The sequence below is a fragment of the Stegodyphus dumicola genome, chromosome 7, assembly GCF_044657685.1.
Source record: "Stegodyphus dumicola isolate Sdum_Otavi_A_Nest chromosome 7, ASM4465768v1".
In the NCBI taxonomy this organism is placed as follows: domain Eukaryota; kingdom Metazoa; phylum Arthropoda; class Arachnida; order Araneae; family Eresidae; genus Stegodyphus; species Stegodyphus dumicola.
The window spans coordinates 62451713-62472796 of record NC_140774.1 but is presented as its reverse complement, the minus strand read 5'-3'; the positions used below and the strand labels follow the sequence as shown (position 1 = coordinate 62472796).

Here is a 21084-nt window from a genome sequence, read left to right as displayed (position 1 = left end):
TAGACTGAGGTGAGGCTTTCCTAAATAAAAAGAGAAGGAACGGAAATATATCTGAAGGTAATGCAAAATGTAAAAAAAACTACGCACACTAACACTAAAAGACCGTACATAGTAGAGGGAAAAAATAGAATAAAAAAAGGAATTGGATATAAATCAGATACGAGAATGTTTTCATTAGCACGCAGCGATTTAAAGAGTCCACCTCTGTATACGCTTTCCCTCCCCCCCCCCCACCCTCGAACAGCTGATGAGTAAAATACCAAAGTCAAGCAGTATATATCAAACTCAAGGTCAGGAACCTAAAACTGTGCTCATTTCAAAAGTAATAGACACAGGATGCCATCTAGTCGCCTTCAGAAAAACGTTCCACCTTAAAATGCGTATACGCATCACCCGTCCTCTGAATGCGATCTTTACTGATGCGTGGATGGGACGCCCGGCTGTAAAAGACGTTCTTAGGGAATGTGTATTCTTGACACCCGTCCTGAAAGGGTTAAGGGAAAACTGTTATACAGTGAAAATTTAGAAAGTGTATCAGAATTTTAAGTTAAATTATTTAAATATTAGTGGAAAAATAAATACAGGTGCCAAGCGAATAAAATAAATATGGCTTATTATTATTTATTTTCTCTATTTTGAACTGAAATTTCATCATTAAATCTTGTAATATAATTTAGTTTTTTTTTTTTTTTTTCTCCTTTCATTATAAACTAGTAGTCTGTAAACTGAACTGTTATTTAAAATTATTTTTAAAAAATGTAATTGTTTCCTATGGTTGAATAATGCTCATTCTCTCTTAATAAATACTGAATTTCTCATATTTTAATGTGCAAGTCTTAATTTTTCTTTTAAGACTATGCAGTTGTCTATAATGTAATTAGACAGGTGCTTTTTTCTTTCTTAAAATGTGCTTGAAAAAGGCTTATAAGTGCTTTTTTTTTAACTAAAATGCAGCTATGAACCCTGTATTAATAAAATATATATTTCTTCTAAATTTGTCTTTTTGTTATTGCTTTTAAGGTTTAATCAAGTTAGAAATTGTGTTTACATTTATGAATATATTTTTAGTGGTCCTATTTTTTATGAAATTTATATATTTTACCAACTTTTGTTCACTTTTAAATTTATTTTTATAGGCACATGAAATAGTATTAAATGCAAAGAATATTATAAATAAAGCTGAAAAAGAGCAACAATTGATGGAAGCCTTAAAAGTATGTTTTATTTTTATTTTTTTTTATTTTTTATTTATTATTATTATTATTATTATTATTATTATTATTATTATTATTTACTTTTATATTCATATATGTAAGTTAACAAAACTATCAGTGCTATTTGGATATTTATTTAATTTTATATCTCTTTTTGGATCATTTTATTTAAAAAAGGTGTATGAGCATAATCATTTGAAAGTTGTAATAAAAATAAAAGAGAATGAAAGTATCATCATATAAAAGCTATTTACAAAAGAACTTTTACAATCAAATGTTGTACTTCTTCCATAATCTCTTACCTATCTGTTATTTATTCTCAGTATTTTGAAATTCTTGGATATATTTTATTCTTGAAACCTAGAAATTGTTTTTTGTTTTAAATTTATTTAGAACCTGTTCTAAATTAGGATGATTATTTAGAACTGATCTGATACCTGTTGGCATTGTTATTCAACTGTTGACTAACTTTCATTAATACCAATAGGCCTTTAAAACCTGTTGCAGGTAAATTTATTTTCATGGGCACATTTGTTAAAACCTTTATTGACTGGTTTTTAACAAAGATAATTTTTATATATAAAATTTTTTCTTTTGCTGATAATTTCAGAGTGTAATTTAGGAAAGAGTTAGTAACAGAGTATAATTTAGGAAAGATTTAGTAAGAGAGTGTAATTTAGGAAAGAGTAACAGTGTATATGGACCATGCTGTGATCCTTCACCTGTATTCATGAAAGAACCTATTCCCAAGATTGTTAAGGTGAGCACTCAAATAGCAAGAGTATTTAGATATAAACATACAGCTGTGAATCCCCATACATTTCTTTTTAAAAAAAGAGGATTATTTTCATGTTGGTGATAAAATTGCCATTAGACAAAATGGGAAAGTTTTTAATCCATGAGGACCTAATTTATCTGTCAAATTATAACAATATATTGCTCATCAGTGTGACACATTGAACTTCAGGAAAATTATATACATCTTATAATACTTTGATACGTTTAGTGGCAACAAGATTGTTGATAGAATTATAGGATAATTTCTGCTATAGAACACCACACATTAACACTAAACCATTTTCTCCAGAAAGATACAAGTTCGGAATTAATATTTCCATTAAGAAAAAACATACTTTTGCCGTCAGCTCATTTTCATTGTGATATTTTTTTAAATAAGTAATTCTTATGGCTACTTATATTCTGTATTACATTTATATATACATAATTATTCTTGTATATTGTTATATGTAATTAATTCTCTTGGCTAATTATATATATTTATGCTCTTGACTAGTAATTTCAGTGAACAAAAAAAAGGCACACTTTTTCCCCCCTTCCAGTACTCATTCTGAAAACAATAATACTGTAATGAGATATTAAAAAAATTTATTTGTTTTAATGTTGGCCCATATATCTCTTTGTAGAAAATTGTTTCGTATGTGCTGTCTTGTTGTAGGAAAGATGCAAATTTTGCTCTTTAAACTGTCTTATATGTAGCAATTTCATTGTTACTCATCTTTTAAAAAAATTTAATTTTTTGTAAAGATTAATTATTTTTACATTTTTAGTATTATGTATCTTGGCTTTAATTGTATTTATTATTCTTTTAGCTTTGCAAATCAATAACTCCAAATATTGATCTTGGTCTGATGTGTGGACTTTTCCGTAGTGCTGGATTTTACCATGGCATTGTTGATCTATGTCTCTGCTGTGCTCAGCGTCGTGATCCGCAAGGCTTAGCTTTACATTATTATAAAAATGGTGAACCTCAGGATGATCAGCAAGGAATGCAGGCCTTTATTAATCGGTGCTTATTTGTTCTTGATATAATATGCTGTACTTAAAATGAAATCGTAATTTTTGAAAAATTAACGCCATTAATAATAATGCTTTGTTTTTCAATAGTTTATTTTAAAAATTATTTTTTATCATGCATTTAATTGCAAAAATGCATCAGAAATTTATGTTTCTCTGGATAGATTTAATTTTTTTTTTAATAACAAACATAATCTCTTGTAACTGAAAATAAGAACTAAAACAGTTATCAGTTACTTTCAGCAAATATAGAATTATTGCTTTTTAAAATATATATTCAGAAGAGTTATTGCAAATTCTCAAAGTTCAATGCAATATTAACCAAAAGTAATATTCTGTTAAGTATGTGAGAAACAAAAGATGATGCCTCTTTTTATTTTACTGTTATTATAGATCCTTCATCTCAGGATTTAAATTGCCAAAATATATTTCCCAGTGGCCTTACTCAACTAAAATGTGTTGGCAAATATGTCTGCATGTCTCATTTTATTCCATTTTGCCAAAAATTACACTTTTTTACAAATTGAAGACTTGGAGCAATCAGTTGTTTCTTTTTTATTAGCAACATTTTTATCTCTAATGGAAGATTCTCACGTTAATATTAGTGCAGAAAACAGTCGTACAGTGGATTCTGAGTACTTAATGAATGTATAATATTTACTATTTAAATCTCTGAAATATTATTTTTCAGTATTTTTACTATCAATATGACATATCTAATTAATTTTCTTTTCTCCAGACTTAAGCATTTTTGTAAATTTCATACATTTAATGCATAGGTAATATTTTTGCTTTTTTTTATTAACATTGTATTAAAGTTTAAGGCTGTTAATAATCATATAATTGAATCAAGTGAAAGGAAGTCTCAAATCTCTCATTTTAAATAACTAGAAAGGGTAATCTTAAAGATGGGCATGTTGAATTTAAAACAGTTCCCTAAACTAGGTCTTCAACACTGTACATTTAATCATGTGTGAATACAACACCTTGGAGGAAATCAAAAGCACTTCTCCAGTGAGCAAACATACGATAGAGAAGCAAAACAAGCAACTATGTATAGAGTAACTTTTAGAGAGCTAAGTATGGTATAGAAACAACAACAAGTGTGGGGGGGGAATCTAAAAGCTTTCAGATTTTACATTATGCGCAAAGGGGCATTTTTTAATATTTTGTGTGTTATTTTTATTTATTAAATATGATGTTCTTTGCACTTAAGCCATAAAGTACAAATCAACAGCAATATCGCAGAATAATTTTAAAATAAAATGAGCATTTCTTTAGAATTTCCAATGCACAGTCTCACGTGCTAGAAATAAAATTCCCATACAGGATTGCCATTACTCACTTTGAAATCTTTGAGTTTGTTAATAAAAAATTCATTAAAGTGGTATAAAATATGAAATCAATAATAAAACAAATTCCAAATTAGGACTTCCAGATGCGCATATTCGGTAGAGGATTATGTTATTCAAAATTTGATATCTCTAGATGCCATTGTTTTATCACTATGCAAGAAACATACATTTATGCAGATTCTTCATTATTAGATTTCTTTAAATATAACACAGGGCGATAATATTTGGTGGCAACAATTTGAAAAGTGATACGGGCATTTAAAGTTTTCAATGCAAAAAGCCAAAACGAAATTAATAGCCCTTCTGAGCTAATGCCCTTTGAGCTAAAAAAAATTTTTTTTAAATTTATTTTATTGTGATATTGTTATGTTCACTTTATTATGGTAGAATCTAACTGAAACTACATCTTGAATTATGCTTGTCTTACAAACCATACACAATGGCTGGTTACTTTCATATTCTGTATATATAAAACTGGTTACTGGTTCTATGAATTTTAAAGAAATATCTTAGTAATACTTCAACATTATATATTTAGTTAATTAATATATAATAGTTATTATATATTAATATTCAACATTATATATTTTTAATGAGATAATTAGATGTAGTCATGTAGAATAATTTTTCAACAATGCATGCCCACTGTTAGTAATACAAGACCCAACCCCCCTTTTTTTTAAAATGTTTGGATGTCATTTTGTAATTTATTTTATGAAATTGCATCTTAAATTTTGATTATTGTGTTTTAAAATGAATTGTGCAATTTTCTGCCTGTGTATATATTTATTTGTGTATAAACAGCAATTTTTAAAAATATTTTTGTAAGGTTATGTGCTATAAGAACATTTTATATTTTAGTTTTAATATGAAGATAACACTAACTTTTAAATCAAGCATAATTTTTTTGAGAGGGGGATATCAATACTTTTTTAAGATGTGTATGTAACTTGTATTGAAATTTTAATATTTTAAACTTTTATTTAACAGAATGAAATGCTACAAACATGTGATTGATGCAATAAATGATCTCATGTCCCAGAGTATGTCTCATCCCCAGTCACCAAGCATTCCTAAAGTTCCTGGTCCACCACCTTCTAGGGATCCAAATCTTTTAGCGCCAGAAGAAGCTAAAGTTTATGTAGGTCTTTTATAATTGTACATTCAGAAAATTTTATAATCAGATAAAATCATAATCTCATTAGCATAAATTATAGAAAAATATTTTTCTAGTTAATTTGTATTCTGAATTTTAAGTAGCATTACATCTAGAAGGTATTTATTTCAGTTATAGTAGCAAGATTATTATCTGTGAGAGTAGCATATAATTGAAAAATGTAGCTTCATTAAGAAAATTTTTATATAAATATATGAATAGTGATAATGTTTGAAGTGTATTTTATTTAGTTTTATTTTTATATTTTCCTCATTTAAAAAAAATTAACAAATACTTTTTTGTTGTTGTTGTTTTGCATTCCTTACAGAATTATTATAAATTAAATATTTGCTTCAAAATTATGAAGCAAGCTCTCATTAAGAAGTCCTCTGAACGCACAGAAATCCGTAGACTAGAGGAAAGTTAAATATTTTAGGTGTAATCTTAGCTTTTATGTTTCAAATTCAGATTTTGATTACATTATGGAAAGTATTCAATTTGTCTTTAAAACAATATCTGTATAACTGGTTGCTTTATTGGCCTGTAAGCTAAACACACATTTCTGTAAAGAAGGATTTTAATTTTTTCTCTTTTATTACTTCCAATATATAGTTACAAAAATAAAAATTTTAAATCAAATTATATATTTTATACTTACTTATTATTCAATCAACTGGGAAAGTTTGCTACCATTGAAACATGAAAGTTGAAGGAGATTCCACCTAAGTCACATCAATCATTCTTGCAGAATTTTTAATTGCAGTGCTATCTGGAAATTTTCCAATAAAACATTTGTCAGTATATCTGCACAATCCACCACATAGTTGTTGCTGCAGAAGTATTAAACCCACTTCATGTTTGCACATTGTAAAAAGACTTTCATCAATTTCTGCTATTTCATTAGGCCTGCCAATTTAATGAAACTCTGTTTAGAACACTCTGAGTGTAAACTTCCTGCAGATGATTGTTCTAGCATATTATTGCTATGTCAGCCATATACAATGTTTTGCCTTAGAATTTTCTCCTTTCAAGAGATGTTTCTTTCTTTTAATTCTTCCAACTAAATGTTAATGAAATGGAATGTAATCACAAATGGGATTCTACAGCCTTCAAATCTTCCCCTGCCCCCCCCCCAAATGCAAGGGAAAAATATAGCAATAACAGTTAACTTACATCCTTATTCAAAAAAAAAAAAAAAAAAAGGTTACTTATCGAGAATCAGTTGGGATAACATCAGACAAAAGCACAGATGAGTGTATTTAACATCATGCATATTTATAATGGGAGTTAAATCGTACTGCTTGATGCTAGTTTCGCAGTTGGCATGACGATACATTACTCTTAATATATAGAGAGATATGTAACATTAGAAACCTTTTATTAATAATAATAATGGTGCAAATGTAAAAATTACCAGTTGGTTATATTATAAATTTTATTAATTAAATGCATTATAAACTATTAAATATGTAGACTGTTTTTAAGTCATTGAATTATATAAGGAATTGCAGTTGTAATCTGAAAGTTTTAAGTCATTGAATTTTCTAAGGAACTGCATTTATAATGTGAAATATAAACTAAAGATCTTAAATCTGTGTTAATGACAGCAGTCTGAAAGCTCACTATTCACCTATCTTGAGGTTTTTAAGGTGTTACAATGAAATAGAGTTGAAGACAGTGTTTTTCAGACCATACTGATAAAAGCTAATATCATAATCTCATAAAACATAAATATCCCTAAAATTAAAAGACTATGCTTTTATAACATTTTTTAAAAAAATCATAAACTTCTGTAAATATTCATGTGCATAGTGTTGCACTTATAGCTAATAAATATGTTAAAATTAGAATTATCTTGGATTGTATATCCCCACTGTCTTGTCAAGCACAATACAGTTCTTGGAGTATGTTCCCAGTTAAGGAGATAAGCTTAGTGTCACCTGCTATCTTCATCATATCTGATGAAGACAAAAATTCACTAAGTCAACACACTGTTGCTCCTCGCCAGGTTGTGAAATCAGAATCTGATGGAATCGATAAGGAAACGTCCACTGAACAGAGCACAGGAGCTTGAGGACAGTGGGTTTTCAGTACATCCAAGCTGTGGGCAACACTTCTTGCAGTAATTGCATTATGCACTTCCACAACAATTACAACAGGAACATATGCTTGTCTGAATTATGGTCTAACATATGTGCATCCAGTTTCCCCCCCCCCCCAATTTTTTTAAATCAGTTCACATACAGATTTTACAGAACATGGGCCTTGTCTTATGTTGCGCCGATAAACTCGCACTGCTTTGGCAATATTTTCTCCATCCATCAGTTCACCTTGTTGTTTCTCTTTAAAAGTCATAAGTCTTATTCTTCACTATCTTTCTACACCATAATTTCAAAGATAATAATAAAGTCTTTTGTAGTATCAAAAGTGGTATTTTATTCCATTGCTCACAAACAGGTTTCAAAACTCTAAGGACGTTGTTGGTCGGAAGTCCAGAAGCGCAAAAGTACATTGATGACAGATCAGGAGATTTAATAGAGATCTGAGTGAAATTTATGGCCTTGAAACCCATTTCTTGTTCCATTTTTTCCAGGAAATTAATAGTAGATTTTGACATGTCGCTGCTCGCTTCGTCTTAATGCAGTTCTACTGATTGATCACCTGTGTGTAAAGAATAGGTACATCATATTTGAAAATTGGGCATAAAATATGTTCTTGATAATATGTGGAGTTGATATTAATATTTTTCTCCACTTTCTTTATTTTTCATTTGCCGTTATATGAAAACTAACAGCAATCATAAATCCCTTAGAAAAGCTTTCTTTAAATTCCTTGAACTATGTTTTAGCATTAATCACTTTGTTACACTAATGAAATTAGCATTAATCACTTTGTTTACATTTGGCACTGAGCATTTTAATGATTTTGCAACTGTCTTTTGTCCTGGCGGATTTTCTTTTAACAGTAAATATCTTCTTACTTTTGCCAAATTCCAAACATTCTGTTTCTTCCTTGAATACATATTTGGAACACTTGAAGCTAAATTTTGAGGTTTTTTTCTTTATGGTTGACAACAAACTTTATATATAAAAAAATCTTAGGATTCACAACATTTTTTAATTGCTACATCTGAGCAATTTTTTTCGGAAAGGACATAAACATTGTCTTCCATTCATTTCTTCTTTAAAGTGACATTTTGCTTGAAAATAAAGCTGTCAATTAGCAGACGATAATTTATATTTTAAAAAATATAGTTGCATTTAAAAAAAAAAATTCAAATGGATAACTTTTTTTTAACAGCAAAGCAAAATTGTCTAAAAAATATTAGAACAGCCTGTATTCACTACCATTCTATTTATTTTCTTTAATGCTGCATTAAAAAAAAAATGAACTGAAGAAATAAAGATTACAAAATGAGTATAAACCTAGAAAAAGCTGTTATATGGTGAAGTCCAGCAAACTGTTCTCATTGCTGTCATCTTATGCCAATATCTACCAGCATGCATACATGTTTAGCACAGATGTTTCATAACTGATAGAATACTTTGAAAGCAAAGAGACTTTAATTGTTCTGTTACCTATTGAAACTGTATATAATGCATTGTTTTTTTATTGCACTGTCATCTGTAGAGTCATTAGATTATCTTGAAGCATGAGTATATGAAAAATGTGCAATATCGCACCTGGACTTAAACCTGGACCTCTCGAATATGCACCGAGTGTACTATCATTACACCATAAAGGCATGGTGGAAAGAGGGAGAAAATATCTTATATACTCCCTCTTTTAAAAGGCAACTGAGGATTTAGGGACCCAATTGCCAGATCCTGATGGTGACGAATTATTGTCTATCATCTTTTTAATTCAAATGCCAATGCAGAGTTGTTTTGAAGCAAGAGTTCATGAAAAATAAGCAATGCTTTCACTGAACCTGGTCCTCTCGAATATGCACCAAACACGCTACTGTTACACCACAAAAGTATGCTGGAAGGAGAAAATACCTTGTACATCTTAAAAAGATTATGAAATACCTGATCCTTATTTTTGTATATATGAGAGAGACAGAAAGAAAAAGAACACTATATATGCACAATGCAGTGCAAAATAATGTATATATTCGTTCAATGCTGTTAATATTTTGTTGAGAATAATTTAACTTTACTAGACTTATGTATTATCCATGAATATCATGCTGCATATAAATTATAATATTACCTCACAGTTTCATGCAACCATAACAAGTCTTGCAAAATATTAGGTTCAGATAGCAGGACATTATTTTCAATTTATTATTATAGTTTATTATAGCCTGTAGTTATTATGCATAAAATTTTTATTGCTTCATATTAGAAACATCTTGCTTGTCAGGATGGCGATGATTATTATATCCACTTCAGTATCATTTTTATTTGCTGCACAGTCCACTTTATTTGGAGTCAGATGAATTTTTCCAAACTCAAGATCCTCCTAAAAAATTACTCTTACAGTCTGTGCCAAAATGGGATTTTTTTTACTTAGTTTACCTGAACATGTTGCATACTACCATCTAGTTAATAATTTAACTTTATTAGAATGAGAGTGTACTATTTCACTAATTTCAGATGGACCTGTCCACCTAGCATATAGCTTGTTGCTGAGTCTGGTTAAAGTAAACGTACTTAATCACCAAGAAGCAAGATCAGATGCTTTCTCTAAATTTATTTTTAATTCTTGTAGATAGTGAACTTATTATTGCTTAAATTAAGAAATAATGTTATTTTGTGGACCATGATTGATTTGAATACAGCTAAGGGATCTCTAGCTTCACAACCATACATGAGCTGAAATGGAAATAACTTGTAGTGTAATTTGAAACGTCATGGTTTGTAAAAAGTAGGTAAGGAACATGCTTACCCCAATTAACAGGATATGTGTAAATTACATGATGTAACATTTGCTTAAATTACATGGTTCTAACCTCTTTTTTTTTTTTTTTTTTTTTTTTTTTTTTTGACCGCTATCGAATGCAATTTAACGATGTTTTTGTGTGATATCTGTAACTGCTTTAAAATGAATTCTGAAGAGAATTTTTCGTGGCGTCTGTACGAACGTATGTATCTCACATAACTCAAAAACGAGTAGATACAGAACGTTGAAATTTTGTACATAGGACTGCTATAACATGTAGATGTGCACCTCGTATTTTGGTTGTAATCGGCCGCACCAAACATATATAAATATATATATATCCACTCTGTTACCTGGCTCAGTGATCTCAGTTTCTTTACTCTTATATGTTTGTAAATTTTACATTTTTAGCTTTAAAAATGATTGAATTATGTTGTTCTTATCTTCCGGTTAAAGTTTTTATGCCTTTGGTAAATCTATATGCAATATTTTTAGAATTATCGACAATTTTAAAGTTGTTCAAGTGCCGCTAAGCCTAATAATTTTTTTTATGGCGGCCATTGCTTGTTTACATTTGAAACAGCAGGATAGTGGATTTGTTGCCAATCTAGAGAAACTTAGCTTTGCAACAACAAAGATAACGCCTTCATTTATTATTGCCAATTAAATCATGCTTAATTCTTTCTGGAATTTTTTCGAGAAAATAAGTGTTTAAGATTTACTTCGTAATTTTTAATACAGATATTTTGAGTTGTTATGTATTTTTGCCTTCTTGCGAAGTGAGAACCGATTTAATTGAATGAAAAATACTCAATCGTCTGTGAAAAACTGTTTCATTTTTGTTTTGTTTGCTTAGTTTCTTTTATACATCGTTCTAGCTTTGTTATAGTACTTGAATAGAACATGTGGCAACGATTAGATAATTCTTTAAATGGTATACATTTTGTGCATTCTGAGTTATAATATGAACGAAATACAATACTGTTAAGTGAACCTAGCGCCAGAGTGTCGCTATGGTAAACAAATAGAGTGAATTTAAAGAATGCATTTATTCTATTGTGGTTTATGCGCTATGGACGAAGTAGATTTAATTCAATCCAATGCATTTAAATGAAATGCTAGAAAAAGTGTGCATAATTTAATATTCCGTAAAAGAAAGTCATGTGGTGTACACATCAGATTTTTTTTTTCAAATTCTTGATTTAACTGCAAGGTAAAATTAGTACCTTGATTGCTATAAATTATTTCTGGAGTACCTGTTGTCTTAAACATTTTTAAAGAAGCATTGGAAACAACTTTATCATTTTTTTTTTATAAAAAAGTATGATTTCCAGCTATGTTGAATGATTTTTTATTAAATATATACAATACTTACATTTCCTTCTTGAACATGGGAGAATTTCATGAATAACATCTGTATTTACTGTATGAAATGGATGTTGCACATAGACAACAGGAGTAATCTGAATTTTGTCTGCCTTTTCAGACTTTTTAATTGATATTTTTTACATGTTTTATAATAATGTTTTACATCTTTGGATATGCTGAGCCATTAAAATGAAAGCTTGATACTTTCCTTGGTTTTTAGCAAGCATAAATGAGTTCCAAATAAGGAATCATGAGCTAATTGAAGGACTTTATTTCAATAGTTTTCAAACAAAAGTGGCTGTTGTATGCTTTTGTCACAATTTTTCTTCTTCATGAAATAATAATTCGTCTCTTAAAAAGAAATAATATTTTTCTAATTCCATGCCATTAAAAGAATTCGTTAATATTAGACATTTTATCTGTTTAGCCTTAGATTTATTCGATTCCTGTATTAGTAAATAATCCTCTATTTTGTTTAGGCTTTCATCTACTGGTTTTGCATTTGAGCTATAAAAAAGATTCACTTTTGACAATTCATCAGACAATTTTGGCGTCAGATCTTTCAAACTCAAGTTGTTTTTGTGTTTCCGGTTTCATCTCATGCGAGGATCGTGATTGATATCCATTCTCCTCTTCAAGTATGTGGTCCCACACATCTAGTGTAATTGAACATTTAACATACTTTATCTGTCATCACGAAAAGAAAGATTCCACTTGCAAGTATAATTTTTTTTTTTTTTTTTTTTTTTTTTTTTTTTAATAAATGGGAATAATTACCACTGTTGCCTTGATGATGTCACCAAATACAGAACTTAAAATAATTTTACCTTTACTTTCTATTTCTAAATCAGGAGTTAAGTCTGTGTTCAAAATTGGTATTTCTGTACCCAAATCCTTTATTGCTTCTACTTGCTTGCCTGCAATGTAAATAGTAATCTTTTGCAAGGGTAGTTTTTTGCCAGAACATTTCTGTTTTTGTAAATGCCTAGAATTTACATTAGTAACAATTAGTACATTAGTAGTTTCAGTTCACTTTACCTGTTCATTTTCTGTTTTACTTGAGCATTATCATTTTGTTTATTTGACATATCAAATTTACTTCGCCTATTTAAACAATCTTTATCTAAAATGTAAATTGCTTCTACAAATGTAACATTCTCATGGTTTAAACAAATGTTTTTGTTAATTTACCACTGAATGTTTTCTCATTGCTGGTGCAATATATTTAGAATTCTTGTTGAACGAAGCAGGATGACTGGCATGTTTTTCACCTCTTATCTAATTGAAAAATCTACCTTTTGCAGTGAAATAAACATCACAGTCCTTCACCAATTCTTTTTATACAGCCAACTTTCATCTTGTCGAACTGCAATATGCCAAATCATTATTCAGAGTTTGAAAAGGTTATCTGAAATAATTAAATAAGACCCAAAATGTTCAACGTTCACCACTTCAACGTTTCTGCTTTTAAAATAATGTATCCAACATGTCAAAATTTTCTAAACATGTAACTGGTGATGGTTCATGTTCTTTATTAATTCAATTTTGTCATAAACTTTCAATTCATCATCTTTAATATACCCTAAAATTAAAAGATTTGTAACCTATCAATTTATGTAAAATTTTACACTTAAATTTTCTGGTACTTTTTTATGCTTAAAAGCCCTTTCTATTGAATGAAAAAAATGAGTTTTATGCTTCATTCCTTATAGGTACAGGAATCGACAATATCTGTACCGCTTTCAAAAGTTTATCTAATGAAAATACATTTTCTGCTTTGTTACTAGTTTCACTACTGCTTTCAGGTTGTGACAGTTACGATTTCTTAATATCCTCTGATTTTTCCCACCTTTCTTCAACCATAGTATTAAGAAATTCAATTGCGTAATATATATCTTTCAAGTACTTTTTAGAACTTAAAAGTTTATATTTCAATTCTACAACTTTTAAACTGGAATCAACTTCTTCTTTGAGTTTCTTCAAAACTGAAATCACTTTTAATTACTCCCTTAAATATAAGCAATCTTTCAAAAAATTGTAACAAAATGTATCAATTCTCTGTAAAATCCAATCACTTTTGATTTCCTCTGCTTTTCAAAAGAGAGCAGGATTGTTGTGCTTGTTAGGTTTGCTGAGATATCACATCCACGATAAATTTAATTTTAACTATTTTTTATCTATAAACATGATATTATGTTCAGAAATATTTGCAGAAGTTAATAAAATGCAGTTTAAGGAAATAACCATGGGGTTTAAACCCTTTTAACTCATGTTCTCTGTTAGCCACACTGGCTAAAAACCACACTCGAACTCAGTGCAAATAGCTTATTTAGTTCTTGCACACAACTCCAATTTTCAACGGATTGTCTGTATCCCTTGCTGGCTCTTCACTTTGATAAGGAGGCATGTGATAAAGTTACTTCACTGTGATAAGGTCACCACATTAAGAAAAACTGAAGCAGTATTCATCTTATTGACAGTCCGTGATGTGGAAATCATTCACTGCATATAAGCCAGATACTTATAATGTTCAGCACTACTAATTTCTTGACTTTAGGTATGTAATGTAACTATAGAATCTATATAATGATAATGCAGACGTGATACCTCTCATATTTGGCATTGATGAACAGGGAGTGTTGAGTTTCTGTATTTTGCTGTGTGTGAACTTATTAGAACTATCAATTACCAGTTCTCGTATCATCCATTGAAACTTTATCAAAATGATCAGCAGTTGTTCAATATAGTTATCTGCAGTTTTAGTAGTTATGATTCTCAATCCGAATTAAATTCTAAGATGTACAGATGTAAGTTCTTTCATTTTACATGAGTTATGAGAGAACTTCCAACACAAAAAATTTAATAAATGCTATTTCCAAATGAAACATCAGCATTTTAATTTGCCTTTTTATACTGTTTCTATATATTATTACTCTTAATTGCAATGTATGCATACCATGAATTGCTAATCGTTTGCATATCTTAACATACTCTTCCTTTCATGTAAATTTTAGGTGTGTTCCCCCCTTCTTACTCAGTGTTCTAGCACTTTTAATGGCCAGCATTGTATTTATACCTTTAGCATAATTAATGAAATATGTTTCCTAATTACCATAGTTAATGAAATATATTTCCTTGTGTATAACTTTACTTTGTGTGCATTAAAAAAAAAAAACCCCGAAATCTTCTATTCCTCCATAATTGTAATTGAGCATTTTTTATTTTTCAGTCAGAGCAAATATTTGAAATGGCTTTAAAAACTGATGATGAGTTATTTCACGTGGCTCTGTATGATTGGTTAATTGAAAATAATCAGACAGATACTCTTCTCTTTGTAAGTTCCTTTGTTTCTTTTCTTAAAACTGTATGTATGTAATGCATTTTCAGTTGTGAATTTAAGTTTTCATCTCCTGTTTAAGTTTTAGCAGATTTTAATATTCTTAGAAAGAAATATAACAAAAGAGTATTTTCATTCTTCCCCTTTTTTGTTTTTTTTAGACTTAAAACTACTTATCAAATAGTCCAGTTAAAACTATTTATTGAAATTTTTATCTTTAATGTATAGTATACTTTTCAGAACTTTAATTTGTATTGTAGAGAAGGAAACACAGTGCATATATATTTTTATTATTGCCTGCTTCCTAATCGAAATTTTTTAGTTGAGAAGAGGGGGAAAAAAAAAGTATTGGAAATGTCTTTGGTTCTGTTATGCATTAGGTAGAGCAAAATATTTTTTTTTCAGAAATAAATTCCAGAGTTTTTCTCTATTCTGTATCTTCATATGTCTTATAATAGTCACCATATAAATTGATGAGTCATTGATAAAGAGAGTCTTTTGTTGCAGAAAAGTGCAAAGGTGGAAAATTTGTTAATCCGTAGGTTGGAATTTCAGACATGGGAGAGGGGGGAGTTTTATACTGCTAGCATGGTTTGTTTTATAGGCTAGTTTTATGCTCCAGATTCTGAACTTGTATTATAGGTATTCAATGTGCTTCAGACTGCAAGACATGTTTGTTTGTTAATGATTGTTGCTTAATGCCCTTTTGTTGATGCATTTTCTTCATATTTATTCAGCATTGATCTGTTGTCATAATTTGCCATGGAAGGAATAATCGATAATGCATCAGAAAAAAACCGCAATGTAGAGAATATTATCATCTACATGCTGCTAAATTATTATTCTCGAGTGTTGAATCTCCTGTCTATGAATATCCTATAAAACCAGCTTTTCATCAATGGTTACAATACATTGCAGAAAATTCCATGTGTTTTGCAGTTCAAGAGAGAAGATACATTCTAGATCATTTTGCTTTGTTCTGATCAGCAGGTTCATGTGGCTGCTAATGTATTAAGCTTTCTAACTTTATCTGTTATTGTTTGGTGGTGAGGAAGTGGTGCTGATGCACATTCTGAGCTGTTTGGTATGTGTTTGTGTTAAGCAAATCTTTTAATGTGGTAGGATCAGTAAAGGACGAGAAATGGTCTCAGGATTCTCATTGCTGACTTGTATCACTTGACCTGAAGTTTGCAAATCAACACTGAATGGTTTGTTCAGCAGCAGTTTCTCTCCAAAATGCTTTATCAATATTTTTGTTTGTAGTCTTTTTAGAATTTCACAAAATCAGTGGGCAGGGAATTTTTTTCAGTTAATTTGTTTTCATGGTTAACTCAGCAGTTTACTCCTTTACAGGATTATTAAAACCCATCATCCATATTTATACACTTTTCAGAAAATAAATATATATATTAATATATTATCTATATTATATCATCCATATTTATACATCTTCAGAAATTTGCTGCTTGCTTTTTTAATGAATAAAATTTGTTGTTCTTTTCATTTAGCCATTCATTCACCTATTACCCAATAAAATAATATCTTGCTTCTTAGTTATTCCAATTATATTTTCATTTTAGAGTGTCTAAACTATTTCCATAGTTACCTTGAGTTGAATGCTTCTTGCTATTTTGGGGCACCATAAATTCCTGTGAAACAAAGCATATGCAGCTGATGTCACTTGGAATACACTACAGTCACGTGTAATGATTGTTGATCATTGCTTTTGAGTATTCCTGCTTCCTATCACTTTTGAGAATTCATGTGTGGACTGTATGCATCCTAAGGAAAATCAGGAGAATTTATTTATTATTGCTGACTTCATGATGCATGTAATTTCTAATATTTTTTAATCTTAATTTAAAAGGGTATATACAGATTTCTAATAACATTTAAGTGGAAAATGTTGAGCATTTTTTTTTTCCTCCAACATCTACAGTGTTACTTACTTGTGTTACATTTTAACTTTCATTTATTTCATTTATTTTACATTTGTTCTTGACATTGAGTTATTTTTAAAATTCTTTATAGAATTAATTAGAAATAAATTTCAACACTGTTTTAAAGTAACCTGTATTTATTACTTCAGGATGCATTCTAAAGTTTTAGTTTTAAAATACTGTTTTATTTTGCCTGTGTCTTCAAATGTACATCTTAGATTGCATCACTTTAGCACATCTTAGATTGCATGTAAAAAAGTTGGCCATTACTGGCTTAGGGAATCTTGAGCATATTAAATCAGGTAATATCTGTTTATAACTGAATTTAAACATTTCAGTGCTGCCCTGACCTATTGGTTAGTGATACTGACTGCCATGTTCATTGGCCCTTTTTTCTTAATCCTGAAAGAGTTTGGATGTTTGTATTGTGTTTTTCAAACATAGCACTTAAAAGACACAGGAAGCCAAAAAGTATCTCAAGTAATGTATTTAGTGGTAGGGAAAGAGGAGTGGGAAAACCCTCAAATCGATGCTTAAGTGGAATATTAATTAATTATAATTAATTATAAATAATAATATTAATTAATTAGGATGAAGCTGGAAAAAATCGTATTGTCACCTAAAAGGCACCCAAGGCCCATGCCAACAAGAGGCATAGTCCTGTACTCCTCACCATGATTAAAGCCTTACTCTTGTTTATATGTTATTCTCAGATAATTGAGATAAGTCACAACACAGCAAATATTTCAATAGCTTCTGTTGGTTTGATTATCATGGGAATATTGTGGAGCATCACTGGTGGCATCAGTATGCTTTTTCTCTATTTCTTCTATTAGCATATTAACCTTGCTATATAAAATCATTTTTACTGCTTTTATTTACATGATTTTTATTTGAGTTTATAAGGCAGCAAAATATTCATATGCACTTTCTGAAAATGTTAAATTTCAGTAATTTTAAATAGCATTAATCTAATAAAATTTGAATAATTCTCAAACCAAATGATATCACTTTGTTTTCCCCAATATGAATCACAGAGTAATCCCAGTTGACTCTCCAAAGATCAATTCTGGTGTAAAACTTATATTTATAATTAATTTATCATATTAATTAACTTGAAACAAATTTCCTATTTTCAGATAAAATCACATTTCTTGGAGGATTATTTAAAAAGGTGCACTACTCTTCGCCCTGACAATTCATATGTCTTAGATTTATTGTGGAAGTACTATGAAAAGAACCAAAATTTTTCTGCTGCTGCCAGAGTTTTATCAAAATTAGCAGATAAGCATGGGTATGAAGAATTCAAAGTTATACATACATTTTTAGAAATATTACTGCATTTGATGTTGTGCTGATTTCAGAAGTTTAACCTTTTCCTGTGGGTTGGGACAAATATGTCCCACACATTCATCACATTAAATAAAGCTCCAGAATTTTTTGCCCACAGTGGAGGGAATAGAAAGTGGTGAATCCTGTTGCCGTTTTTTCTTTTCTTTTCTACTTGAAAACATGATTTAATGAGCCCAAGAAATAAAAATAATTAGTCTCTGTAGTCCACAGGGAAAAGTTAGCAGAAATGAGATGCAATATTATAAACTTTGTTTTTTAAATATAATTTTTTTTTTAATTTTTTGCCAATATGTATAGTATAAAAGAGAATCCCTAGTTTATGAAAAATGTTTTATAATTCATTAAAAAATTAATATGCTTTATATACTAAAATCATTGATATGTTTACCATTTTCTCTGTATGTTCTAAAAGCCTCTCAAAAATCTGGTTTGTAAAATAATTTAGAACAACAAAACTCGATTTGTGCAGATCTTTTCTTTCTAAGCATAGTAGCATTGAGCATGTTAATTTATTTACATGTTTTTCATTGTTTAAAGAACATTCATTTAAAGCATTTATATGATTCATTTAAAATATAAATTATTGGTATAAAGCATATTGATGATATGAAGAGAAAATATATTCCCTTATTAAATGAATTTAGATAAATGTGAGTGACATGTAGATTTTATTTTAATGTCAACATTTGCATTAATTATAAACAGTAATGAAAATGCAGGGATATGTTGTATAGTAGACCTCTCTCTCTCTCTCTCTCTCTCTTTTTTTTTTTTTTTTTTTTTTTGTTTTGCAAGTCACTGCTTAGTCATAATAAGCTCTTTTTTTCTTAAGTAGACTGAACAAATATGAAAATATGATGGCATATGTCAATTCCTTTCTTACATAAGAAATTGTAATTAGTTACACAATGTACCTGCAACCAAAAATTTTTAATTGCCTTGTGCTATATGCAGTTTAGAGTGCGAACTCCCATGAGCATGAAGTAGTATCATATCGGATTGGGGAAAGGCGATTTTTCAGATTTTCTTACTTGTATTGATGTTGTTAGGTATTTGGTCTACAGAATGAAGGAAGCCAGTTATTCATTTTTCTTAGGTATTGAACAGGTTGTAATTTTCTTGTTAGTCTAGATCTTTGGAGTTTTACTGTAGTTAAATAAATTTATATCACCAATCAGTAATGTTAATAATCATTTCTTCACTTAAGAAAACCTATCATTACAAAGATTGAAAGATATTACAGTGAATAAAAAATGTTAAAGAACATTTATTTGTATTTCATATCATAGAAAGCAATAAAAGAATTATCTTGTGCTAAGGAAAAGAAATTTCAGCACAAAACATTTACATTTCCAGTTATTTAATATTTTTAAATGCAAAAAGTATTATAAAGTTTTCAAAAGGAAATTTTTTAATGTATTTATCAAAAATAGCGGTTTCTCTCTGAAAAATGAACCCCTAAGTACTTGTGCTACAAAATTAACCACTGATGAAATTTTGAAGAGAAATCACTAAAATTTTTTAAAAAATATATATGTATTAGAAGTTTTTGTAAAATATTTAAAAATCTTAAAATATTATTAATGGTTAAATCCACAAAAAAATGAAAAAGTTATGTAATAACATTTATTTTTGGCCTTTTGATCTGAGTATTCTTTTGTGTAAGATAAAAACTAAAATTTTAGTCAAAATAAAAAATCCTTTGTTTTGTTAATTAATAACCTCTTTAAAATATTAGTAAACATCAGTCAATTATATAGGAAAACCTCATTTAATGCAATTCATCAAATCTTCAACTAATTCACACTGAGTAAAATTGCATTAAATGAGTAAAGAATAATTATACTTCAGTTGTTTTTGCATAAATTTGAAAGCAAAAATTATAAGTACTAATACATTCAACAATAAATAACATAATTAATTAATAATATGTATAACAATATAACCTTGGATCATGAACAAATTTTTCAAAATAAAAAGGCCTTGGATTACGAGCAGTGACTTGAGATATAAACATGTAACAAATCACTTCCAAAATACAGAGGTCCAATGACAGGAAAACTTCAGATAAATTGACATTGGAACAAAAACATCAGTACATAAACATATTATGATGACAAGGCAGGAATATTGGCAGATGATTGCCAGTTGCTCTGCTTATTTTGTTCGGAGTTGTGTATCTTCTGCTGTTGTCTCTACTTAAGGGGCAACTAGATACAAGTGAAGAAAGAAATTGTAGGCAAATACGAAAATTACATGATATTCATATCTCAGATCCTGCTGATTAATTTAGTGTGGAAAAATCAACCATCTTCATTCTTCTCAAAAATAAATAAATGATATAAAAAGCTAATGTTGCAAGAGGAGAGACCATATGATTTCAAGGTACTAAACAGAGATTACAAAAGTTTGAAGAAATCAGGAATATTGCTGCTTATTTGGATAGGCAAACAAATATTAATTGGTAATAATATTTGTAACGGCTTTATTTGTGAAAAAGCAAAACTGCATGATGACCAGGTTAAAAAAAAAAAAAATACCTTGGTATGAAAGCCAATACTGATGTATTCAATGTTACCAGAAGGTGGTTTGAGAATTTTAAGGAAAAAAGTGACATACATAGTGTAGTCTGGTATGGGGAAGCTACAAGTGTGAACCA

General features: G+C 29.2%; 1 protein-coding gene across 2 annotated transcripts in view; it reads left to right on the top strand.

The window, feature by feature from the left end:
- Positions 1–21084, top strand: part of Nup154 (nuclear pore complex protein Nup154) — a 206138-nt gene that overhangs the window by 162104 nt on the left and 22950 nt on the right. For both annotated transcript variants that reach the window (XM_085820338.1, XM_085820337.1), the window contains exons 26-30: positions 1137–1214; positions 2825–3021; positions 5375–5525; positions 15025–15129; positions 18212–18366. In XM_085820338.1, coding sequence (XP_085676464.1) covers positions 1137–1214; positions 2825–3021; positions 5375–5525; positions 15025–15129; positions 18212–18366 — 686 coding nt within the window. The remainder of the gene's footprint in view (positions 1–1136; positions 1215–2824; positions 3022–5374; positions 5526–15024; positions 15130–18211; positions 18367–21084) is intronic.